This window comes from Entelurus aequoreus, linkage group LG14, assembly GCF_033978785.1.
Source record: "Entelurus aequoreus isolate RoL-2023_Sb linkage group LG14, RoL_Eaeq_v1.1, whole genome shotgun sequence".
Taxonomy (NCBI): domain Eukaryota; kingdom Metazoa; phylum Chordata; class Actinopteri; order Syngnathiformes; family Syngnathidae; genus Entelurus; species Entelurus aequoreus.
The window spans coordinates 27,793,732-27,821,465 of record NC_084744.1 but is presented as its reverse complement, the minus strand read 5'-3'; the positions used below and the strand labels follow the sequence as shown (position 1 = coordinate 27,821,465).

The window sequence follows — 27,734 nt, the reverse complement described above, 5'->3', positions numbered from 1 at the left end:
GAGCGCCTGGTGGCCGGGCTTGCCACGGAGCCCGGCCGGGCACAGCCCGAAGAAGCTACGTGGACACGCCATCTTCTCTGCCACGTGGGCCCACCACCCGCGGTCGGAACCAGTGGGGTCGGGTGCGCTGCCAAGTGGATGGCGGTGAAAGTGGAGGCTCCGGACGGACCAATTCGGGGCAGCAGAGGCTGACTTTCGGGACGTGGAACGTCTCTACGCTGGTGGGGAAGGAGCCTGAGCTGGTGCGAGAGGTGGAGCGCTACCGGTTGGATCTGGTGGGGCTTACCTCTACGCATAGCAAGGGCTCTGAAACCACACTCCTGGACAAGGGATGGACCTTGTTCACTTCTGGAGTTGCTCAGGGTGTGAGGGCACAGGCGGGTGTGGGGATACTCACGAGTCCCCGGCTGAGTGCCTGTACGTTGGAGTTCACCCCAGTGGACAAGAGGGTCGCCTCCCTTCGCCTTAGGGTTGGAGGGGGGAAAACTCTGACTGTTGTTTGTGCATACGCACCAAACAGGAGTTCAGAGTATTCAGCCTTCTTGGATACCTTGCATGGGGTCCTGTATGGGGCGCCGGCAGGGGATTCCATAGTCTTGCTGGGGGACTTCAACGCGCACGTGGGCAATGACAGTGATACTTGGACTGGCGTGATTGGGAGGAACGGTCTCCCTGATCTGAACCTGAGTGGTGGATTGTTATTGGACTTCTGTGCTAGTCACGGACTTGCGATAACAAACACCATGTTCAAGCATAAGGATGCTCATAGGTGTACCTGGTACCAGAGCACCCTAGGCCAAAGATCAATGATCGATTTTGTAATCGTATCAGCTGATCTGAGGCCGTATGTTTTGGACACTCGGGTGAAGAGAGGGGCTGAACTGTCAACTGATCACCATCTGGTGGTGAGTTGGGTTAGATGGCGGGGGAAACCTCTGGACAGACCTGGCAAACCCAAGCGTGTAGTGCGGGTGAACTGGGAACGTTTGGAGGAGTCCTCTGTCCGGAAGGACTTCAACTCACACCTCCGGCGGGACTTCTCTGCCATCCCTGTGGAGGTTGGGGACATTGAACAGGAATGGGCAATGTTCAAAGCCTCTATTGCTAAAGCTGCAGATGCGAGCTGTGGCCAGAAGGTCTTAGGTGCCTCAAGGGGCGGTAACCCTCGAACACCCTGGTGGACAGTGGTGGTCAGGGAAGCCGTCCGACTGAAGAAGGAGTCCTACCGGGGTATGTTATCCCAGGGGACTCCGGAGGCAGTTGCAAGGTACCGGCGGGCCCGAAGGGCAGCGGCCGTGGCTGTGGACGAGGCTAAGCAGAGGGTGTGGGAGCAGTTCGGGGAATCCATGGAGAAGGACTATCGGGCGGCACCAAAGCTGTTCTGGAAGACCATACGGCACCTCAGGAGGGGGAAGCAGGGAACCATCCAAGCTGTGTACGGCAGGGATGGGACTTTGCTGACTTCAAGTGAGGAAGTCGTGGGGCGTTGGAAAGAGCACTTTGAGGAACTCCTGAACCCAAATACATCAGACACACCCTCCCTGATAGGAGCAGGGCCTGAGGATGATGGGGGATCGACGTTGATCTCTCGGAGTGAAGTCACTGAGGTAGTTAGACAACTCCACAGTGGCAAAGCTCCGGGGGTTGACGAGATCCGTCCAGAAATGCTGAAGGCTCTGGGTGTTGATGGGCTGTCTTGGTTGATACGCCTTTTCAACATTGCGTGGAAGTCTGGGACAGTGCCGAGGGAGTGGCAGACTGGGGTGGTGGTTCCCCTTTTCAAAAAGGGGGACCAGAGGGTGTGTGCTAATTACAGGGGTATCACACTACTCAGCCTCCCTGGGAAAGTTTACGCCAAGGTACTGGAAAGGAGGGTCCGGCCGATAGTCGAACCTCAGATTCAAGAGGAGCAATGTGGATTCCGTCCTGGTCGTGGAACAACTGACCAACTCTTTACGCTTGCGGGAATCCTGGAGAGGGCCTGGGAGTATGCCTATCCAGTCTACATGTGTTTTGTGGATTTGGAGAAGGCGTATGACCGCGTCCCTCGGGAGATCTTGTGGGAGGTGCTGAGGGAGTACGGAGTGAGGGGAACCCTGTTGAGGGCCATCCAATCTCTGTACAACCAAAGCGAGAGTTGTGTCCGGGTGCTTGGATGTAAGTCGGATCCGTTTCCAGTGGGGGTTGGTCTCCGCCAGGGCTGCGCTCTGTCACCTATCCTGTTTGTGATTTTCATGGACAGGATTTCTAGGCGGAGTCGTGGCCATGGCGGAGAGGGTATACGTCTCGGGGGGCTAAAGGTTGCGTCACTGCTGTTTGCAGATGATGTGGTCCTGATGGCACCTTCGGTTCGTGACCTTCAGCTCTCACTGGATCGGTTCGCAGCCGAGTGTTCAGCGGCTGGAATGAGGATCAGCATCTCCAAATCTGAGGCCATGGTTCTCAGCAGGAAACCGATGGTTTGTACAGTCCGGGTAGGGGACAGGACTCTGTCCCAGGTGGAGGAGTTTAAGTATCTCGGGGTCTTGTTCACGAGTGAGGGAAAGATGGAGAAGGAAATCAGCCGGAGAATCGGAGCAGCTGGGGCAGTATTGCAGTCTCTCTGCCGCACTGTTGTGACGAAACGGGAGCTGAGCCAGAAGGCAAAGCTCTCGGTCTACCGAGCTATCTACATTCCTACTCTCACCTATGGTCATGAAGTGTGGGTAATGACCGAAAGAATAAGATCGCGGATACAAGCGGCCGAAATGAGTTTCCTCAGAAGGGTGGCTGGCATCTCCCTTAGAGATAGGGTGAGAAGTGCAGTCACCCGAGAGAGACTCGGAGTAGAGCCGCTGCTCCTTCGCTTGGAAAGGAGCCAGCTTAGGTGGTTCGGGCATCTCGTGCGGATGCCTCACGAGCGTCTCCCTAGGGAGGTCCTCGTTGCACGTCCCACTGGGAGGAGGCCCCGCGGCAGACCAAGGACCAGATGGGGGGATTACATCTCCTCTCTGGCCTGGGAACGCTTCGGGATTCCCCAGGAGGAAGTCGCAAATGTTGCTCTGGAGAGGGAAGTCTGGGGGTCTTTGCTGGAGCTGCTGTCCCCGCGACCCGATTCCGGATAAGCGGTTGAAGATGGATGGATGGATGGATGTTAATTGTTTACAAACTCAGTAAAAAGGAATACTTTTAGGGCATAAACCAAATGATTTAATTCAGAGCCATATTTACATATTCAATTGATATTCTAACACCACCATGTGTTTTTGTCTGATTATGATTGCGAACAAAAATGTAATCATTCACTTATCATGAAAAACTTAAATATCTGTATTCACATTGGTATGACTGATACTGCCGCTGTAACTAATTGGTACTGGATCGATACCTAAATTTGTAGTATCACCCAAAACTAAAGTATCAAACAAAACAAGTGCTTATTACATTTTAACAAAAGAGAAGAAGAAGTGATTATTACATTTTAACAGAAGTGTATGTAGAAACACGTTACATTAGAAAGTTCCTAAATAAAAATATTGTGCATGGAATTATTAAGACATTTCTAGGATGTATTTACGATTTTTATGCGATTTTGATAGATTGTTATACATTCTAAGGTCGGCGTGGCTCGGTTGGTAGAGCGGCCGTGCCAGCAACTCGACGGTTCCAGGTTCGATCCTAGTCACTGCTGTTGTGTCCTTGGGCAAGGTACTTTACCCACCTGCTCCCAGTGCCACCCACACTGGTTTAAATGTAACTTAGATAATGGGTTTCACTATGTAAAGCGCTCTGAGTCACTAGAGAAAAGCGCTAAATAAAAATACTTCACTTCACTTAAAAGGGAACCACACTTTTATTTAATTTGCCTATCAAGAACACACGTTTTTTTTCTTTTTTGTGCATTCTAAATAGTAAATAAATGCGATCAAAAGTCTGCTTACAATAGAGGCTATTAGAGTCGCACTATTCTGCCTACAAATAACTTAAAAAGCATCCAAACACCTCCATTAAGGTTTTATGTACATGCAGTAGGTATATATGTCATTTAGTAACAGGGACATTTTTAAAAAGATGTAATATTTACATATTTTTGCTTATTAGCGCATTATTTTCAAAAACGCATCACAACGTTTGCTTTTTTTTTTTTTAACATCACTTGTCAAAATAAGTAGAAACCCCCTCCCAGCCCTACGGTCCTTAGAAAGGCTAGTCCCACCACTTCTAATGGCAAGCGCATGGCGGACCCGCAGGGCCCAGTAAAAACCAGATATGTAATCACTTATATAGTTCTGAGTGTAATCAATGATAGTAATCACAACAAGTAATCATGTATGTTAGTAATCATGTAAGTTAATCATAGTAACGCAAGTGTGTTAAAACAGGATAATCATATGAGAAGTATGTGTGTATCCTAATATGACAAAGAGAATATTGAGGCCCAAGAATAAAGGGAAATGTAATGGCAAGTACACAGGTGACCCTTGACACACATGTAGGCCCAAAAGGCAGGGAAAGGTTATGGCAAGTAGAATTTTACCCTTGACACACTCCCATGTTTATCTAACCCTCCCAAAAGTGGTCTAGACGCTGATAAGAAACACAAAACTGGGTCAAAGTTGGAGAGGGAAAAACAGGAAGTTAGACTTAGACTTCCTTTTTATTGTCATTCAAATTTGAACTTTACAGTACAGATAAGAACACAATTTCGTTACATTAGCTCATGGTAGTGCAGGATAAAAAAGCAATAAGGTGCATATATAAATAAATAAATAAGTTACTGTACAGATAAATATATTGCACTTTTTCACATACGCTGGAATGATTGTGGCCGTCTTAAAGCATGATGGTACCACAGCCTGGGTCAGCGAGATGTTGAAGATGTCTGTGAGAACCCCAGCCAGCTGGTCTGCAGATCCCTTAAAACACTAGAAGTCCCAGAGAAGGGTCAATTGACCTTTTTACCTAGAAAACCCACAAGAGGGTCATTTGACCCCTAGTCCCCCCTGTGGACACTCCTTTTGTTATGAAAATGTGGCTGTTAGTGGCACATGGCAGGGGCCACTTGAGCCTGTGTGGGGGAGGGGACCTTACAGCTCAAGCTTTAGTTCTGAGGTAGGTTGTGTGTGTTTTTGCAAGGATCAACAAAGGATCAACAAGAATGAAGGGATCAACACTCTGACATTTATTGTTAAAAAAAATACAAAACAAAACATATTTACAAAGAATGAAAAAGCAACTGTTTTCCCAGTTTTGGTGTGGAGGGTTGTTGCAGAAGCAATTGTTATTTTTGTGTGCCAAAAATAGTTTAAAAAAAAAAATTTACAAAGAAAAAAGCATATTTACAAAGAATGAAAAACCATGTCCATGTAAACGTGACTGACATACATTTGAGCAGTCACTCACAATCCTGGCACTGCCATTGCTCCTTTCGGCATTTCCCACATGTATAACGGTAGCAGTCAACACAGCGCACAGTTGCATGATTGTCCTTGCATTGGATTTTAGCCTGACACTTGGCTCTTTTTCCTAGTTGTGGTGTGGAGCGTTGTTGCCGAAATAATTGTTCCTTTTGGGCCTTTTTCATACCCACGTGGGAGTGAGCCAACTCTTTTGCAAGTTCCAGCAGGAAATCCACCCGTCTCTCCTGCCTCCCGGTGCATAATTGATAGAGCACGTGGGCATTCAGTGCTGCAATATCAATCATGTTATAGAACACTGCTACTGGCCAGCGCCGTGTTCCTGCGCGGACAGTGTACTCCCGCACCATCTGGTCCATGACATCGACGCCGCACTTTGTTGTGTTGTACTGTGTGATGGTGTTTGGCTTCTTTTTGGTGGTATCCTGTGTCTGAATGGTGCTGTGCATGCTGCTGAGAACATATACAGTCTTCCTCCGCTTGGGCGCATACACCGTCAGTGTGGCACCAGTGGTTGAAAATACCTGGGTGGTAAATTCATCGCGGTACATCTGTCGAGTTGACGGTGGAATTTCTTTGCGAATCTTGTTGACTGTGCCGAGGATGGTTGTATTCCGGCTAAGTAGTCGTTTTGCAAGTGACAGTGATGTAAAGAAATTGTCCGTGGTAACATTTCTGCCCTTGTCCAAGAATGGTTCCATCAGCCTCATGACTACACTCTCAGACACTCTCTCCCCACGAGGCCGAGTGTCGTCCTTGCCAAGATATGGGAGGATGTTGCAGACGTATTTGGTTTTCAAGTCACACGCCACCCAGAACTTGATCCCAAACTTGTCTGGTTTAGATGCAATGTACTGTAGGAAACAGCAGCGAGTCTTGGACGGGAAAAGTTGTTCGTCGATGGTGATGTGTTGACCAGGGATGTAGGATGTGATGCAGTTGGTGGCAAACAATCCCCATATGTTTGAAATTGCAGCAAACTTATCGGTCTGTGCTCGCTCGCTGCGGGTGTCTCTGTCATCAAAGCGCAGGTGATGCATGATGTTTTGGAAACGCCCTCGGGACATGGTTTCGATGATCTGTGGGCTTCCCAGGTTTTTCGACCAGCAGTCACGCAGTGATGGCACCCTGATGATTCCCCGCATCATGGTGATGGAAATAAATGCCATTAGTTCAGGGAGGCCCATGAACCAATCCACATGCTCCGTTTGCTTTGCATGTTGAACTGTACAGTCTCGAATGATGCCAAGCATGTCCAGAGTGATGAAACACAGGAAGCTCTGAAGACGACTTGTGATTGACCTCCTGGCCTTAGCTGTTGGCTCTCCATCTGCGCTGTATGGCGATGGCGGGGTGAAATGTGGACCCGTTCCCACCTGTTCTTCATGCCATACTGTGCCATCTTTCGCAGTCTCTGTCACATCAGTCCCCAGCCGAGCTCTCTTTGTTGGTTGGGGAGCAGTCTCCTCATCTGTAGTGTGAAAAAAAAATGTAATTATGAGCAATGGGAAAGTCAAATGATATCACAAATGCAAGCATAGAAGCAAATAATAATAATAATCCCAGAACATCTCAAATAGGTTGGCTAAGCTGCAGACACCTCAGGAGAAGTAGAATCAAACAAAACTGACGGCAGTCGGCACTCAGAAACAAAATGGAGGCTCTATTCACATGGTGCCAGTGGCGGCCCACCACAAATAAATTAATATATGGGAATTGGGAAACACTGATGATATGTGTCTGCAGGCAGTAGTACAGTATATATATTTATTTATATCATCTATTTATATCTATTTAATATATAATAACTAAATATAAATAATATTAAAAAATATTTATTTATATCCATTTATCTCTCTATATATTTATTTATTACATCCATTTATCTATATATATCCTGTCCATTTATTTATTTACCTATACCTATGTCTGTATATATGTTCAATGAAAGTTTTGTAGTTCAATTCAAACTCTGTGTATATCTATATACTATATAGTATATAGATATACACAGAGTTTGAATTGAACTGAGTATTCGAACTGCGTGTTTTCTTGAGCCCCCCCCCCCCCCCCCCGGTCAACCCTGTGGGAAACACTGTGGTGCTATATTTTCCAACATCCTCACTGAAATTAAATGTAAAATAGGAAATAATATGAAATGAAATCTTACCTGAAGATGACTGAGACAGCTCGGAGTCTGAATCCTCCTGAAGATTGATGTCTTCTCCATCCGAGTCGACAGGGTTAACATTGGAAAGGAGCATTTCCAATGCTTGTTGAGTGCTGAATCTCTGCATCTTCGTTCCTTGGAGAGAAGCTTCTTTCACCACAAAATTCTTGAGGGAAATGAAGCTATAGTCCACGTGCACTGGTATTTATGTCTTGGCCGTTACCTGTCTTGCCTGTAAGGTGTGACCCCCTCACCCCACAAACTGCCCCTAACAGCCTCATTACCATAACAAAATGAGTGATTAGTGTATTCGGGAAAAGCGTCGGGCCAAATGACCCCTCTCTGGGTCTTCTAGGTAGACAGAAAAATGCTGGGACTTCTTAAGCACCTTGCCCAGAATGTCATTCACTCTCCTCAGGGTTTTCCGGATATCAGCTATGTCCAGGTTGAGCGGCTGCTCATCAGGGCGAGGGATGGATTTTCTCGCCGGAGTGGTGTTAAGTGCCTCAAACCTTGCAAAGTAGTTGTTAAAGTCATCTAGGAAGCTGACACTGTTCTCACAGGGACAGGGGGCAGCTTTATAGTCCGTGATGACCTGTAAGTTGGGTAAGTCTCTGGGGGATCCAGAGTCTGCCAGTTGACGGGTAGCAACAAGTATACAGTGGCCAATAGAATGTTAGTACATGGGACAAACTGAAGCCTAACCAATGTACTGTTGAGAATAATGTGATGCATTATAACCCCATAGCAAGGAGAGAGGTGTATTGGCTTAGCGAAGTATCCACCCCGAAACAGAGGGTATATAGGGATGTAGAATTCACTATTATACGGGATTTCGTACTTCTACGTGGCATCGAATGGACCACAGAGAGGACTCTTGACCTGCTTGGACTGAAATAACTTTTCCAGCTCTCCAAGAAGGAATTGATTCGACAAACAAGAGACTTTTCTCCATTCTGATCTCCCCCTGCGACAAAGGCAAAAGAGGAACAGGACTTCCGGGTCTACCAGAGGAACAAGGGCGTTGGCCACTCGGGTCGCGGCTTCATGACCGACGCCACTTCTCCTGCTGGCTCCCCTCTTTTACTGACGCAGCTGAAGCCTGGATGTGATCACCGGGCCCGGTGATCGATCCGGCTTCTTCCAAATTTCAGAGACCCTTTTTCTGACATTTTCGGCTTTCCCCCTTTTTGGGATTGTTTCGGTTTTCCCCATTTTGGGACCGCGTTTGTGTTTTCCCCTTTTTGGGACCATTTTCGTGTTTTCCCCTTTTTGAGACCGCGTTCGTGTTTTCCCCTTTTTGGGACCGTTTCGAGCTTTCCCCTTTTTGGGACATACCCCAAAGGACCTTGCACAGTAAGATCCAAACAAACTTCTATTTGAACTGAATTAGATACCCATTGATTATCCATTTGTTACATTTTACAATTTTTCATTATTATTGTGGATGATTTATTGACGCTGTGCAATGCTTACGCTATTGAACCTGCAATAAAAAGCATTATAAAAAGTATCAAGATTTCAGCCCTTATTGTACCATCGCGTCCTTGATGTAAAACGCTAGGACTACTATGTGTCCAACACCTAGCTCTGAAGGGTCACTCTAATGCACTCCACTTATAATATGTCCTGAAGGGCTTTTCCTTTCCCTAGCCCTCGAATCTAACCTAGTCAGTAACAAAAGCCAAGATTCATTAAAGGCAAGGTACCATTAAACAGCGGGATTTGTTTTTTTTTGACTCGGTCTACTCTACCGAGTAGACCACAAAAGGAAGCGGGACAGACGCTGAACCAACACAGGGTAGTAGAACTAGGCGAATTGCCTCGCCATCCAGCTGAGTAGAGCCTACGTCGGTGGAGCAGCCGGTAAGACCGTCTGTGCCGAGGGGACAGGACCCGTTGAACGGAGTGCTGGATTTTGACTCGCAAGAAGAACTTGTGCGTCAATCACCGGAATCGAACACACTGAATATTACACACTGCAGACTTCCTGAGAGCCAACAAACATCGTAAAACAGCACTTATTGTACAAGGTCTGCTGTCACTATGACACAGACTGATATAATCTTGATATATTCCCGTTTAGAAGAAGAATGACTTATAATCGTCGCACGGAAAAGGGGGTGAAGCCAAGCGTCTTTTTGGGCCTAAATTGGCTGTCAAATGGTACCAACTTGTCAGAGTATGTCCTCATCCTTCTACTATCCAGGTGAGAGGCACAATTCATGATCTGGAATAATCTTTCACCAGCACCGAGGTGAGGAAGGAGCTCACCAGCCGGTGATGTCAACATAGACACACAAGCTATAAATAGTTTGTCTGCGTTAGCACTTATAATAACAATATCACTAATACTTGGTTGCTATTCAAGCCACGAAATGCAAATGGAGTATTGTTGGCGCTTTTTGGATGGTTATAGAGGACCTCCCATTGGCTCCATTGCAAGTGGACTTTTATTTACATTTATGAGTTAGAATGTGATTAAAAAAATATTTCCATCGTCATGTCTTTTATAATGATTGTGAACAATAGAAAAAGTCCTCACAGAGTGCAGATCCCCTCCAAATTCAAATGATTAAGCCTTTAAGTCTATGAGCATGAAGTGATGAAGCCTACTTGGATGAGAGGACAAACGTCTTCTAAGACAAAGTGAACAGTCCAGTTGTGATGATTGAATGCCCTGAGAATAAAATGATATGTGGATGTTGTGCTTACTTGGACTGTGATGAAGCTGTGAGGACTCAGGTGGTTTGTCTTCATGCTCTTCAGTCTTCACAGAGACAACAGTCAGTGGAAACTTGGTGAGATCAGCCTCCTCCTGCCCTAGAAGACACTCTTCCTCCTGAGTGATCCACACTTCCTCCTCTTCCTCTTTAATGCGGGGGGACTGTGGATCCTCCTCTTCCTCTTTAATGTGGGGGGCCTGCTGGATGTCTGTTGGGTAAATAAGTAAATAAGATTAAGAGAGAATAGAAATAGTTTTGGACTGACACTGTTAACACAATGACATTATTTGTGTTCTTTCGTGTGTTGTGTTAAAAGTGTGTACCAAAACAACCAATAAAAACACGGGAAATACCTCCTTTTTTCCTAAAATTATTTCAAAAGTGGTACAGTGAGTACAAAAACAGACTAGGAAATTTAAAGGGGGCAATTTGAAAAGTTTTCATAAGTACAAGGCAGCATTGATTGAGGCATTCTTAACTTTACACTCACTGATGTAAAATGTGTAAATATTTTATTCTGTATACGGTCTATGACACCTAAACTTTATATCCATCAACAATTCCTCTTTAGAAATTGGAGACCATCTACGACACGCTAAAGGAAAGTCAGTCACCTTTATGTTCTTTTGATAAATCAAGTGTTGACTACTTTGGTTATTGAAAATGTTTAATTGTACTTATTGATGCATGTAGGTCACAATCAGGAAGTGAAATTATAACTTTAATTAGATTTGATTACAGTGTAGAATGTATTTAGTGACTGTGTGAGTTTTGTGTAAATATGTTGATACAGGTTTACATCTTCTTGGGGACTGGATGCCCCCATTTTTAAAACCTTCACTAAGCTGTGCCACCAACATTGCCTCATTGAGCAAACTACCAGGGTGAGTGAGTCCTTTTAAACTATCATAGACCTCGTTGTTACTTCTGACCAGTCAAAGATCACCACAAGTGGAACTACTGTATGCGGCTTAAGTGATCATTCCATGATTTTCTGTATGCGTAAAGAACAGAACTGAGGGTGACAGCCACAAAACAAGCAAAGCTACAATCCTCAAGACCTAGACTAGCAAGGCTTTCAATGACAAACTGGCCAATTAAGACTCGCTCCGTACTTGCAAGTACAAATGTTTTTGTGTCAATTAGATAACTTCACAGTCAAAGTGGGTTACAATATTATAACAAACAAAAGTGACTCCAGCACCCCCCGCGACCCCTAAAGGGACAAGCGGTAGAAAATGGATGGATGGATATATCTTGGTACTATACCGTACAACCTTACTTCTCACAAAGTAGATCACCCCGCTGGTGGGTAGAAATACACTTAAGACTCTAACACTAGCACTCATTTAACCCCACTTTGACTACGGAATTCATGTTTGGTACCGTGACGCCTTGAAAGCCCTGAAAAACAAACTCCAGACAGCCCAAAACAAAATGATTGGGCTTCTAATCAACCGTCCATCCTGGGCTCACCTTTCTGCCAACCATTATTTCCTTAACGTGGGGAGGCTCTTGGTAGCCAACAGAGTACATCTTTTTGCAGTTGGTCTGGTGTACAAGATACACCATACCACTAAAATACCCATGTACCTGTTTAGATATTTAAAAAAAGGAAAATATATTAACCATTAAAACACCAAAGGTAGTTGTACAAATCACATTGAACCCAGATCTCACTCCAAAAAAGGTTCTAATTCGTGTGCCTGCTATACCACCAAAATGTGGAACTCCCTATCAAAAAGAAAAAACATTACAGGTTGCGGCTGCTCGTAATTGGGAATATACAAAGCCTTTTGCTTATTTTAAATTATATTTTCTTGCAGTATATTTGTATTTGAAATGCTACTTTTTACATAGTAATGCGTGAGTTAAAATATATTTTACCTGAAACCATCTCAGGCTTTCTTGTAGCAGTGAATGTGTACCGTGATGAAACTGTACCCTTTCCTATGCAAACTTCTCATAAGTCCTTCAATCAATCAATCACACATTGTTACAAACTGAGAGGAACATCAACCTCAAACTGTCTCGTTTTCATGAAGAATCTCAATCAAAGCATTGCATCATCCCCACAAGACAAAGCATCTTCCTATTGAAGAAAAGTGTTAATAATGAAATATAAAGTTAGTAAAGATGTGAGAGTAAGAAGTAAACAAACCTGTTCTGTGTAACACAACTTGATGTTTCTTGAAAACAGCGTCCTGTAGTTGATGTTGTCGCTCCTTCTCCTCTTTTGTTGGACAAAGTTCCTCCTCACACTTTGCTATCGTTCTTTCGCACATTTTCACACAATCACAACACTTGACACTCACATTTGATCTCTACTTAGCGATGTGTTGATAACGTCTGCGTCTCTTTGTTAGCAGCTAACAAGCTAAGTTAGCACAAGACGCGATAAAGTGCGCTCAGACTAATGTATCCGGATACAAACAATGACTAACAATGTTTCATCTACTACACGACATATATGCGTACATGTATGCACTAAATACAAATAGATAAACAATAATGGCCAGTGGCCACGTTTAGGCCTTCTCTGTCAAACGCCATTTTGCTTTTTACTCCTTCGTCTTCTTTGGATGGACCAGTTGGAGGATTCAGTGGTCTCGTTCTCGCGAGACTTTCAATTGACGGGTCAAAGGTCGAGAAGGATAAACAAACCAAGAAAATGGCTTCCTTATTCTCGAGTGGTGTTGATTTGGAAGCGAATGTCAACTTTTAATACTTTATGCGATGTAGTGTTGCCTCCTTGAAAGCCCATTTGTGTCGTTGTGGATTCAAAGCATCCGGAAATAAAAAATATATTGCTGCCAGGACTTTTGCTGCGTGGGAAATGGGAGTCCAAGCCAAGAAAAGCGAACAAGAGGTGAAGGAGGAAAAGGCTGAGGACTACCAAAAAACTTTGTTAGTAAAAGACACTGTTAACTTTTTGCCAGACCCTCTCTTTATTTCTGACGGTTGGGTAGGAGAAAAGGATGGCATGAAGCTCTGGCCGCCTACCATGTACTTTGATATAGGCATGTACCTTGGTGTTACACACATGTACTTTGATATAGGCATGTACTTTGGTGTTACACACATGTACTTTGATATAGGCATGTACCTTGGTGTTACACACATGTACTTTGATATAGGCATGTACCTTGGTGTTACACACATGGTCACAAGAATGCTTCAACGTTATAAAGAAGGCAAGGGTTACAGTTATTTCACAACAGGTCAGATTTACCCTAGGGGGGGGGGGGGGTTACCCACATATGCAGTCCTCTCCAAGGTTTCTCATAGTCATTCACACCGACGTCCCACTGGGGTGAGTTTTTCCTTGCCCGTATGTGGGCTCTGTACCGAGGATGTCGTTGTGGCTTGTGCAGCCCTTTGAGACACTTGTGATTTAGGGCTATATAAATAAACATTGATTGATTGATTTCCTTTATGTTTGTATTTTAATGATACCATATGGTGAGATCACCATATTTTAGCTACATGAACATTTTTGTAGTTGTTGTTTTTTTCACCAATATCTAGCAGTCACACACCTGGTAATTTTATTTAGCAATATTTGGTATAATAAGTTTCCAACAAATTACTTGTTACATCATTTATTTTGATGCAATAGCTAAACATAATTATAGTTGCAATAGTTTTGTTTTATTTTCAACAGACTGCTTAAAGATTAATTATTGGTGAATGCAATCTATGAAATATTTCATTCATTCATTTGAAAAGATCTTCACTTTAAACAGAATGACATATATATATAATGTATATATATTATGTATATAGTATATATTATGTATTATGTATATGTTTATATATATATATATATATATATATATATATATATATATATATATATATATATATATATATATATATATATATATATATGTATATATATATATATATATAGCTGAGATAGGCTCCAGCGCCCCCCGCGACCCCGAAGGGAATAAGCGGTAGAAAATGGATGGATGGATGGATGGATGGATGGATATATATATATATATATATATATATATATATATATATATATATATATATATATATATATATATATATATATATATATATATATATATATATATAAATATATACAATCATATAAACATATATAGCATATTTAAGTCAAGTTAATAACTGTTATACTGTTATATATATACATTATATATATATATATATATATATATATATATATATATATATATATATATATATATATATTATATATATATATATATATATATATATATATATATATATATATATATATATATATATATATATATATATATATATATATATACAAAACCCAAAAGCAGTGAAGTTGTTATGTAAATGGTAACTAAAAGGAGAATACAATAGACTGCAAAGACAAGATATTTAACGTTCGAACTGGAAAACATTATTTTTTGCAAATATTAGCTCATCTGGAATTTGATGCCTTCAACATGTTTCAAAAAAGCTGGCACAAGTGGCAAAAAAGAGTGAGAAAGTTGAGGAATGCTCATCAAAGACTTATTTGGAACATCCCACAGGTGAACAGGCTAATTGGGTGCCATGATTGGGTATGAAAGCAGCTTCCATGAAATGCTCAGTCATTCACAAACAAGGACGGGGCGAGGGTCACCACTTTGTCAACAAATGCCTGAGCAAATTGTTTAAGAACAACATTTCTCAAGCAGCTACTGCAAGGAATTTAGGGATTTCACCATCTACGCTCCGTAATATCATCAAAAGGTTCAGAGAATCTGGAGAAATCACTGCACGTAAGCCATGATATTACGCACCTTGGATCCCTCAGGCGGTACTGCATCAAAAAGCGACATCAGTGTGTAAAGGATATCACAACATGGGCTCAGGAACACTTTAGAAAACCACTGTCAGTAACTACAGTTGGTCGCTACATCTGTAAATGCAAGTTAAAACTCTACTATGCAAAGCCAAAGCCGTTTATCAACAACACCCAGAAACGCCGCCGGCTTCGCTGGGACCGAGCTCATCTAACATGGACTGATGCAAAGATGAAAAGTGTTCTGTGGTCTGACCAGTCCACATTTCAAATTGTTTTTGGAAACTGGACGTTGTGTCCTCCAGACCAAAGTGGAAAAGAACCATTCGGATTGTTATAGGGTCAAAGTGCAAAAGCCATCATCTGTGATGGTATGGGGGTGTATTAGTGCCCAAGGCATGGGTAAATTACACCATCGCTTGCCCGTTCGTGCGTGCCGCTATGTGCATGTCACGTACGTAACTTTGGGAAAATATATGTGCTTTATGAACTTTGGGGAGGTGAACGGTACTTTGGGCTGTGGGATTGAGTGTGTTGTGCGGGTGTTTGATTTGTATTGGCGGGTTATATGGACGGGAGGGGGGAGGTGTTTTTTATGCGGGATTAATTTGTGGCATATTAAATATACTATGCATGGTTGTGTTGTGGCTAATAGAGTATATATATATGTCTTGTGTTTATTTACTGTTTTAGTCATTCCCAGCTGAATATCAGGTCCCACCCGCCTCTCACAGCATCTTCCCTATCTGAATCACTTCCACTGCCCTCTAATCCTTCACTTTCACTTTCCTCATCCACGAATCTTTCATCCTCGCTCAAATTAATGGGGTAATCGTCGCTTTCTCGGTCCGAATCGCTCACGCTGCCGGCGTCCATGATTGAAAACAATGTGCAGATGTGAGGAGCTCTTCAACCTGTGACGTCACGCTACTACCGGTACAGGCAAGGCTCTTTTATCAGCGACCAAAAGTTGCGAACTTTATCGTCGATGTTCTCTACTAAATCCTTTCAGCAAAAATATGGCAATATCGCGAAATGATCAAGTATGACACATAGAATGGATCTGCTATCCCCGTTTAAATAAGAAAAAATCAGTAGGCCTTTAAGGATGAAAATGTAAAGGGTCGGCTCGAGAGCCTCCTACCCGCCCAGACAGAACAGGTGGTGGGGTCCCTGGCTGGAATCTTCCAAGAACGATCCTTGGACTAGATGCTTCTTTTCCTTAGCTCGCCATCAAAAAGAGAAGCCTGGCCTGTGTAAGAGCCAGGACCATTCTTATAAATCCATGTGTACACAAAATATCTTCATTAAATAACACTAATTGTATTACAAAGTATTCAGAATATGTTCTAGTTCTTTCTTCAATATTGTACAATACAAACCAATAAACATGTCAGAATCACAATATGCAATAAAATGCTAAAATAACCATTAGCAGCATAAATATGACCTATACAAAGCAGTCAATGCACTAAATGTGTTTATTATCCAAACACGTTTAAAAGTACATTCAATACACAATAGTTATCATTAGTTGAAGTCATAAACCTTGTATATGGATGATTGAGAATATGCTACAAAGACTGTTGCAATGAAACAATCAAAGAAAGATTCTTGCTAAAGGTGCTATTTTCATAAATATGGACTCACCTACAGTCACACACAGCTTAATGACAAAAAAAAATCCGGCCCTGTTAATCGGCTCTATAAAGTTACAAATAGGCATTTTAGTATAGAATCCGTCAGCACAATATTTCACTATTTTACTATGTTGACATCAGCGGCTGGTGAGCTCCTTTCTCACCTCGGTGCTGGTGAAAGATTATTCCAGATCATGAATCGTGCCTCTCACCTGGATAGTAGAAGGATCAGGATGTACTCTGACAAGTTGGTAACATTTGACAGCCAATTTAGACCCGGCAATGGCGAACGACACAAAAAGACGCTTAGCTTCACCCCCCTTTTCCATGCGACAATTATGAATATAACTAGATTTTATCAGTCTGCGTCATAGTGACAGCAGACATTGTACAGTAAGTGATGTTTTATTATGTTTATTGGCTCTCCTGAAGTCTGCAGTGTGTAATATTCAGAGACGTTGTTAAAAAAAAAGCGAACCTTGTGATGCGTTTTTGAAATTAATGCAATCCAGCACCCCCCACGACCCCTAAAGGGACAAGCGGTAGAAAATGGATGAATGGATGGATGAGCAAAAATAGGTAAATATTACATCTTTTAAAAATGCAGCTGTTACTAAATGACATATATACCTACTGCTTGTACATAAAACCTTAATGAAGGTGTTTGGATGTTTTTTAAGTTATTTGTAGGCAGAATAGTGCGACTCTAATAGCCTCTATTGTTAGCAGACTTTGGATCGCATTTATTTACTATTTAGAATGCATAAAAAAGAAAAATATATGTGTTCATTATAGGCTAAATAAATAAAAGTGTGGTTCCCTTTTAAGTGAAGTATATTTATTTAGCGCTTTTCTCTAGTGACTCAAAGCACTTTGTTTGGTCTGGGAGACGGCGCAGACGGAGGAGGGAGAGGAAGCAGAAGCGTGGCCGCAGGTCCGGCGTCTTGCTCAGGCTTAGGAAACAACCCCACAAGCCACCTCTACCGAGCCTGTTCCTCTCCAATGCCAGATCCCTCGTACAGAAGATGGACGACCTGGAGTTACAACTCGCTGGAAACCGCTATGTTCGGGACTGTTGTGCTATGATTATCACCGAAAACCTGGCTTCACCCGGAAATACCCGATGCTAGCATGCAGCTAGCCGGCCGCACTCTGCTCCGCCGGGACAGAACTAAGGACTCCAGTAAGAGCAGAGGAGGGGGGCTCTATATTTACGTGCATGAGAACTGGTGCAACAACGGGACAATCATTGAACAGCACTGTTGCCCGGACGTGGAGTACAAGTCTGTTAGATGTCTGCCTTTTTTTCTCCCGAGAGAGCTGTCTGTTGTTATCATCACGGCTGTGTATATTTCACCGGACGCCAAAGTAAACACAGCGCTCTCTCTTCTGCTGAACACCGTCAACGAACAGCAGCGGGCCCACCCCAACGGTGTTCATATCATAGCAGGGGATTTTAATAAGGCCAATCTAAAGACTGTACTCCCTAAGTTCTACCAGCACGTGAAGTGTTGTACAAGGGGCAAGAACACCCTGGACCACGTGTATACCAACATGAAGCACGCGTACAGAGCTACATCCCTCCCCCAGCTTGGACAGTCAGACCATCTTTCCCTCCTGCTCTCTCCTACCTACACCCCCATCAGACGCCATGCCAGGCCCATCACAAAGACTGTTATGACCTGGCCTGACGATGCACTCTCCAAACTTCAGGACTGCTTCCAACACACAGACTGGGACCTCTTCCAACAACAGGACCTGGAGACAGCCACAGGAACGGTGCTGGACTACATACAGTTCTGCATCGGGAATGTGACTGTGGAAAAAAACATCCGGGTTTACCCCAACAAGAAACCCTGGATGACCAGCCAGGTCCGCACACTCCTCAGGGCCCGCGACGCAGCCTTCAGGTCAGGGGACAGGGCACTGTACAGTGCTGCTAGAGCCGACCTGAAGAGAGGTATTAAAAAAGCAAAGGCGGACCACAGGAGTTGCATAGAGTCCCATCTGTCCAGCAATAACTCACGGGAGGTGTGGCGGGGCATTCATGACATCACAAACTACAGAGGCTGCAATGTGACAACTGCAGATCAGAGTGCGACACTGGCAGAGGAGCTTAACTGTTTCTTTGCCCGTTTCGATAACCCCCAGCGACACTCATCTGCTCCAGCCCTGCCCCCGCCCCCACCGGGCTCCGGCACCACTCCACTCACTGTACAGGAGCACAGTGTCAGACGAGTGCTCCTGGCTGTGAACCCCAGGAAGGCTGCCGGACCAGACGGAGTACCTGGAAAGGTGCTCAGGGCATGCGCCCACCAGCTCGCTCCCCCCCTCACCAGGATCTTCAACCTCTCCCTGGCTCAGGCAGTCATCCCATCCTGCCTGAAGTCATCTACAATAATCCCGGTGCCGAAGAAGTCTCCCATCACCAGCCTGAATGATTACCGACCAGTGGCCCTCACTCCGGTAATCATGAAGTGCTTCGAGAGACTGGTTCTCCAGCACATCAAGGACCATATCCCTCCAGACTTTGACCCCCACCAGTTCGCATACCGGGCGAACAGATCCACAGAGGACGCCATCGCTGTTGCTCTCCACTCTGCTCTGAACCACCTGGAGCAGCAGCAGAGCTACGTCTGGATGCTCTCTGTGGATTATAGTTCTGCCTTCAATACAATAATCCCGGACAGACTCTGCAATAAACTGGACACTCTTGGCCTCCCCCCTCTCACAAACGCCTGGATAAGGGACTTCCTAACGGACCGACCCCAGAATGTGAGACTTGGCCCCCACCTCTCATCCACCCGCACGCTGAGCATCGGCTCCCCACAGGGCTGTGTGCTGAGCCCCCTCCTCTACTGCCTCTACACCCATGACTGCAGTCCAGCCCACAGTGACAACCTTATCGTCAAGTTCGCTGACGATACCACAGTGGTCGGGCTCATCTCCAGGGGTGACGAGGCTGCCTACAGGGAGGAGGTCCTGAAGTTGACGGCCTGGTCTTCGGAGAACAACCTCACTCTCAACACCAGCAAGACCAGAGAGATCATCGTCGACTTCAGGAGGAGCAGCACCGACCCTGCCCCCCTCTACATCAACGGCGAGCATGTAGAGGGGGTCCACACCTTCAGGTCTCCATCTCCAACGACTTTTCCTGGACAGTCAACACCACAGCAATCATCAAGAAGGCTCAGCAGCGGCTACACTTCCTGAGAGTCCTCGGGAAGTACAACCTGAAGCCTTACCTGCTGCTGACCTTCTACCGCTCGTCCATCGAGAGCCTGCTGACCTACTGTATTACAGTATGGTACGGCAGCTGCACTGCAGCAGACAGGGAGAGGCTGCAAAGAGTGGTCAAGACGGTTCAGAAGATCATCGGCCGCCCTCTCCCCTCTCTGATGGACATCTACACCTCCCGCTGCCTCAACAGAGCCAGTGCCATCATCAAGGACAGCACCCACCCTGGTTCTGACCTGTTCCACCTGCTGCCCTCTGGGAAGCGCTACAGGTCCATTAAATCCAAGACGAACAGGCTTCTTCCCCAGGGCCATAACCACCCTGAACAGTCTTCCCCATTGTCCCTCATAACTGCCTTCTCTTCGGTGCAATAACCCATTCCACCAACCACCCTGTCATGTAGATATTCATGTACATATTCATTTCACCCTCTGTATAGAGTGTACATTTGTTTTATCGCACTGTATGGAATGGCCTCAATCTCGTTACCCTGTGTAATGACAATATAGCTGATTCTGATTCTGATTCTTTAGACTTGGACTTAGACAAACTTTAATGATCCACAAGGGAAATTGTTCAACATAGTGAAACCCATTATCTAAGTCAGTGTTTTTCAACCACTGTACCGCGGCACACTAGTGTGCCGTGAGATATTGTCTGGTGTGCCGTGGGAAATTATGCAACTTCACCTAATTTATCCCAAAAATATTTTTTGCAAATCAATCATTAGAATCTGCCAATAATGTGCCGTTGCTTAGTGTCTGTGCTGTGTAAAACTCGGCAGGGTAACCACGTAAGACTCCATGTCAGTAGGTGGCAGCATTGCTTTGTAAAAGTCGGAATGTGTCGGGTGAGACGAGGATGGTTTGTTGTGATCCCGATATGCAGACCACAGTGGGAGGCAGGGTGCAGGTAAAAAGGATATGTAATGCTTAAACTCAAAATGAACGAAAGGAAAAGGCTATGCAAAACAAAAGTCAAACTGAACTGGCTACAAAGTAAACAGAGATAGAATGCTGGACGACAGCAAAAACTTACGGCGTCCACAAAGTACATCCGTACGTGACATGACAATCAACAATGTCCACACAAAGAAGGATAGCAACAACGTAAATAGCCTTGCTTGCTAACACAAAGCAGGTGCGCGGAATAGCGCTCAAAGGAAGACATGAAGCCACTACAGGAAAACACTGGCAATACAGGAAGGGCCACCAAAATAAGCAGGACAAGAACTAAAGCACTACACACAGGAAGACACCAACACACTCAAAATAAGACACGATGACTTGGTGGAGTTACATTTTTTAAAGTTTTCTGCTGGTGGTGTGCCTCCGGATTTTTTTTATGACAAAAATGTGCCTTGCCTCAAAAAAGGTTGAAAAACACTGATCTAAGTTACATTTAAACCAGTGTGTGTGGCACTGGGAGCAGGTGGGTGAAGTACCTTGCTCAAGAACACAACGGCAGTGACTAGGATCGAACCTGGAACCGTTGAGTTGCTGGCACGGCCGCCCTACTAACCGAGCCATGCTGGCCTCAGAATGTATTAAATTCTATCAAATTCTTGTAAAAATCGTAAATACATCCTAGAAATGTTTCAATAATTCCATTAACAATATTTTTTATTTAGGAACTTTCTAATGTAACGTGTTTCTATCTACACAAAATATATATAATACAAAATATCGATCAAACCACTGTATCAACCTTATACTGATATTATACTTGGTATTGTTACTGTCGATTTTTGTATCGATCGGTTCACATTTTGTTTAAGGCTTTCCGCGGGTCATTAAAAAGCATTAAAAGTCATTAAATTGACTTTTTCTTAATTAAGGCCTTAAATGGTATTAAAAAACATTAAATACGATGTCCAGAGGCATTAATATATTCATGCAATTGTAGGCCGGGAACGGTGTACCGTATTTTCTGGGCCATAGGGCGCACCGGATTATAAGGCACACTGTCGATGAGCGGGTCTAGTCAGGTCTATTTTCATACAAAAGGCACACCAGATTATAAGGCCCATAGGAGTTATAAATATATATATTTATTTTCTAAATGTAAAATACTTCCCTGTGGTCTACATAACATGTAATGGTGGTTCTTTGCTCAAAATAGACTTAGACTTCCTTTTTATTGTCATTCAAATTTGAACTTTACAGTACAGATAAGAACGAAATTTCGTTACATAAGCTTATGGTAGTGCAGGATAAAAATGCAATAAGGTGCATATATAAATAGGGATGATGTTTGATAAGAAATTATCGAGTTCAAGCCTATTATCGAATCCTCTTATCGAACCGATTCCTTATCGATTCTCTTATGGAGTCCAGATAGGTTGTTGTATATGGAAAAAAACACACAATATTTGGTTTAACAAAAGCTCACTTTTATTATATAAGAAAAAAATAAAATCTAATAAATAAATAAATATTGACTGTTACCCCCCTAAAAAAATAAAATAAAATAAATAGATATTGGCTGTTACCCAAAGCATATTAAGTGGGATTTTTCAGAAAAACAAATATATACAGTAATACAAAAACAACCTGTCTCTGTGATCACTATAGGTGTATAAATAATAATATAGTGTTAAATAAAATCAGTCCCTTGGGCACAAAACTGAAAATAATACAGCTCTCCAAAAAGTGCACTTCTGCTGCTATTGGAACATACTAACTACAGCTATTACTCAGGAAAAGGCTCAACAGGACTCAGCTGGACCTGCAGAACTTGCTGACACGGAGCCTGACCGTGCTGACCAAGGACTGACAGCAGTGTCCGCGTCACCTGCTGTTGAGAGACTGTCTAGACCTAAGAGACATGTTCAGCCACCTAAGAGGCTGATTGAGAGTTGTTAAGAACTCTTGGTTTTTTCGAGTTGTTTATAGAAAAAAAAAAAAGAAAAAAGAAAAAGTGATGACATAACTGTTTGTTATGATACTTTGACATTTTCGCACTTTATTTCTTTATTGAAAGAAAATTCTATGAAGAGAAAAGTTGTTTGCAAATGTGGTTACAATGCTAAAAAAATGAAAAGTTAAAGCTAAAAAAGAAATACACTTTATTGAGTTAACATTATTTCTTTATAGGGGGAAAGATGTGATGTTATGAGCTAGGCTAGGGAATATAACAACTACACTACCCAGCATGTAACGGGAGTGACGAGCATGCCCGGTAGCCCCGAAAAGTGTTGTTGTTATGAGCACGCTGTGAAAGTAAACGTCAAGAACTCAGCCAACACGCCTCGTCTGCATTATTTATAATTAGACAGACAACACATATACGGTGTGATTTTGTTTTGTTTACAAGGAAAGAAAAACAAAAGTTAAAAAAGGGAGATGTGTTGTATATATATATATATATATATATGTATGTGCTGCGGTTGCTTTAAGAACGTTGGGACAGCTGCCGTAAAGGAGGTGCGTTGCTAGCCTGGTTGCTATGTTTCCGGTTGGTCGTAAAAGTGTTCGTCATGTGTTTGTACCCTGCTCAAATCTCTCAGTAAAGTTATTCATTGGATTATACCTTTTGTTTTGAACTTTATTACACCTTGGAGCGCTTTTTCCCGTCCATTGTTTTTCCTGCTTTCGCTATCTGCGCCTAATGACTGAGCTATGTGATGTCATTTCTTGTGATGTCTCACGGGGCATTTCTGGTCGGAACGGGATTCGAATGAAGAACCAACTCTTTTTGTTTTCTATAGTGGTCTCGATAACGGGTACCGGTCCTCAAAAAGTTTTTTTCTTATCGAACAACCGGGAAAACCGGTTTTGAGTATCATCCCTATATATAAATAAATAAATAGGTTACTGTACAGATAAATATATTGCACTTTTTCACATGCGTCCACGTTTATGGATGTATGTTATATTGTCTTTTTTATTCCAGCGAGTTAATCCATTTTGGGGGGAGTTGAGGGGATAATTTAATTATGATGCGTTCAAGAGTCTTACGGCCTGAGGGAAGAAGCTGTTACAGAACCTGGAGGTTCTGCTTCGGAGGCTGCGGAACCTCAGAAGCAAAAGGTTGCATTGATGATGTTTTACACATCATCTTCAAGTCACTTTCTGACAGTCTCTTCAGGATGCACCGTTTTGTGGGCGGTCTTATTTACGTGCCTCCACTTGGACAGCGTCGTCTCCCCGTCATCTTTGTTGTAGCGGTGTAGCGTGCAAGGACGGGAGTGGAAGAAGTGTCAAAAGATGGAGCTAGCTGTTTTAATGACAATCAGACTTTACTTCAATCAATAACGGAGCAGCATCTTCTCATCTGTGGCTCACTAGTGCAACAACAACGCCCGAAATGTGTCCCGTGAAAAACCGTCCAACCGGAACTCTAATAACCAAAGTTCCTTGGGTGAATAATGTAAACTCACTACAACGGTATGTTTTAGCGATTTCATGGCGAGTTTACTGACAGATATAAGTAAGATCTTTCCACTACTTTATATTAGAAATGGCAACAGCAGAGGATGAATGTCCCATAACAAGAAGATAGAGAAAAAGAAGAAGCTTAGATAGACTATGGAATCGGCACGGACTACAATGGCGGATGTGTGCACATTTTCAGGACTTATGCAGATCCCAAATACACGTCAGCAGGTACCAGAAGGTAAAAAAAGTTGGTTTTGCATAATATTGTGAAACAAAACACCAGGTAATATGTCTGCTAATGGGTGCCAATTTGCAGTCCTTATACACACACCATAGTAATACTTGTATCTCTGACTACGGTAGCCGTAATGGACCGACAATCCATCAAGCGGTGCGGCTTCAAAGTCGTACTAAAACATTTTGACAGATTTTTGAGTGCCGTGTGTAATGTTCTTTATTTTCAATGGAACATTTAAAGTTTTAGTGTTCTTTACTGGCGTCATATTGCAGTCTACACATATCTTTTATGTGTGACTACCATCTACTGGTCACACTTATCATTACACCATGTACCAAATAAAATTGTTTCGAGGTCGGTAAGCACAACCAGAATTATTCCGTACATTAGGCGCACCGGGTTATAAGGCACACTGTCGATTTTTGAGAAAGTTAAAAGATTCTAAATGTGCCTTATAAGTCTGAAAAATATGGTAAATGAAAATAAACCCAATAACTTAATTATTGCCGTCATCAATACATTGCTATGTCAGTGTGTTTCCTTCTTGGTCTCTGGATTTTAAATTGGACTAAGATGTCTCACTCCGTGCATCGCTCTCAGCACCTGAGCATGTTAATTCCACAGTAGACTTACATGAACAAAGTGAGCCTCTTGTCAGTCATTCACAATCTTTGTTTCGACTACTTGCAATTCTCCTCCACACGTTTTCCTGTGTGTAGTAGTGTTGGCAACACTCGCTTTCATGTTGGAGATGGAACTAGTCATTTTAAAGGCCTACTGAAATGATTTTTTTTTATTTAAACGGGGATAGCAGATCTATTCTATGTGTCATACTTGATCATTTCGCGATATTGCCATATTTTTGCGTACTCACGGTATCGCGTCTGCGTCTGTTAACGAAGTCAAAGTCCTCCTGGTAAGAGTCTCTGTTGTCCGAGTTCTTCGATCTTGACTGCATCTTTCGGGAATGTAAACAATGAAACACCGACTGTGGTGTGTTGCTGACTTCCCTCGCAAAATACTCCGCTTCGCACCGACTTTCTTCTTTGCTTGCTCAGCTTCTTTCTCCATAATGCAATGAACAAATTGCAACAGATTCCCCAACACAAATGTCCAGAATACTGTGGAATAATGAGATGAAAACAGCTATTTCGTATTGGCTTCAATGGGGAAGCCATACCTGTGTTCTACTGGCTACGTCACGCGCATACGTCATCCTCAAAGGTGTTTTGAACCGGAAGTTCCCCGGGAAATTTAAAATTGCACTTTATAAGTTAACCCGGCCGTATCGGCATGTGTTGCAATGTTAAGATTTCATCATTGATATATAAACTATCAGACTGCGTGATCGGTAGTAGTGGGTTTCAGTAGGCCTTTAAAGCAGGTGATACCATAATCACCAGCAAAGACAAAGTAATTTACCTAGGTTGTATATTGGACAACACTCTCTTGGGTGAAAAAATGGCATTAAAAGCAATCACCAAGATCAGTAATAAAACTAGATTTTTGGGCAGGATTTCTGCGTTTATCAACAGGGATACACTTAAGACCCTTGCCGGTGCCCTCATACAGTGTCATTTTGACTACGCCTGCACCTCATGGTTCACCAGTATCCCCAAGCCACTAAAAACGAAACTGCAAACTTCCCAAAACAAGCTGGTGAGACTCCTGCTCGACCTCCCATACAGGATTTACCTAACTCAAGCCCACTTTACCAAATTAGGATGGCTTAGAGTTGAGGAAATAGTACACCAAATTGCAATGTGCCTGGTATTCAAAATACTCAGAGAAACTGTCCCCAAGTACCTGTCGAACTATTTTACCAGAGTAAGTGATGCTCACAGGTACTACATGAAAGGGAGTTCCTCAGACCTCGCCCCCCCCCCCCCAAATTCAAGACTCTCATGGGAAAAAATGCATTCTACTATGTCGCCACCACACAGTGAAATGCACTACCAACAGACCGTAAAATTCAGACTTCCCTACTAAATTTTAAAACTGCCATAAATCATGGCTCAGCTCAACCTCTACCTGATCTGAACCAAAATTGATCCCCAGCAACTCTTCGAAACATCAAACAGGTTTATATGTGGTTATAGTGTATATATATTTTATCATTCTGTTTCGCACTCTTGGACTCAACATGTGGCATAGTCATGTACAAACCCCGTTTCCATATGAGTTGGGAAATTGTGTTAGATGTAAATATAAACAGAATACAATGATTTGCAAATCATTTTCAACCCATATTCAGTTGAATATGCTACAAAGACAACATATTTGATGTTCAAACTGATAAACTTTTTTTTTTTTGCAAATAATCATTAACTTTAGAATTTGATGCCAGCAACATGTGACAAAGAAGTTGGGAAAGGTGGCAATAAATACTGATAAAGTTGAGGAATGCTCATCAAACACTTATTTGGAACATCCCACAGGTGAACAGGCAAATTGGGAACAGGTGGGTGCCATGATTGGGTATAAAAGTAGATTCAATGAAATGCTCAGTCATTCACAAACAAGGATGGGGCGAGGGTCACCACTTTGTCAACAAATGCGTGAGCAAATTGTTGAACAGTTTAAGAAAAACCTTTCTCAACCAGCTATTGCAAGGAATTTAGGGATTTCACCATCTACGGTCTGTAATATCATCAAAGGGTTCAGAGAATTTGGAGAAATCACTGCACGTAAGCAGCTAAGCCTGTGACCTTCGATCCCTCAGGCTGTACTGCATCAACAAGCGACACCAGTGTGTAAAGGATATCACCACATGGGCTCAGGAACACTTCAGAAACCCACTGTCAGTAACTACAGTTGGTCACTACATCTGTAAGTGCAAGTTAAAACTCTCCTATGCAAGGCGAAAACCGTTTATCAACAACACCCAGAAACGCCGTCGGCTTCGCTGGGCCTGAGCTCATCTAAGATGGACTGATACAAAGTGGAAAAGTGTTCTGTGGTCTGACGAGTCCACATTTCAAATTGTTTTTGGAAACTGTGGACGTCGTGTCCTCCGGACCAAAGAGGAAAAGAACCATCCGGATTGTTATAGGCGCAAAGTTGGAAAGCCAGCAGCTGTGATGGTATGGGGGTGTATTAGTGCCCAAGACATGGGTAACTTACACATCTGTGAAGGCGCCATTAATGCTGAAAGGT

The 27,734-nt window shown here is 43.2% G+C and overlaps 2 protein-coding genes across 4 annotated transcripts in view; both read right to left on the bottom strand.

The window, feature by feature from the left end:
• The window catches only part of LOC133664610 (zinc finger protein 391-like), a 57,232-nt gene extending 44,331 nt beyond the window's left edge, over positions 1-12,901 (bottom strand). The window contains exons 1-5 of one of the 3 annotated variants that reach the window (XM_062069380.1): positions 12,454-12,561; positions 11,769-11,885; positions 10,282-10,500; positions 7,567-7,701; positions 5,141-6,867 (exon numbers count right to left, since the gene is read on the bottom strand). In XM_062069380.1, coding sequence (XP_061925364.1) covers positions 5,375-6,867; positions 7,567-7,693 — 1,620 coding nt within the window. In that variant the 5' untranslated portion in view covers positions 7,694-7,701; positions 10,282-10,500; positions 11,769-11,885; positions 12,454-12,561 and the 3' untranslated portion in view covers positions 5,141-5,374. Of the gene's footprint in view, positions 1-5,140; positions 6,868-7,566; positions 7,702-10,281; positions 10,501-11,768; positions 11,886-12,453 lie in introns of those variants that run through there. The other 2 variants (XM_062069378.1, XM_062069381.1) reach the window with 2 other exon arrangements.
• LOC133664590 (zinc finger protein 431-like) overlaps positions 1-27,734 on the bottom strand; it is a 404,655-nt gene that overhangs the window by 67,049 nt on the left and 309,872 nt on the right. The gene's annotated exons all lie outside the window — the stretch shown is intronic.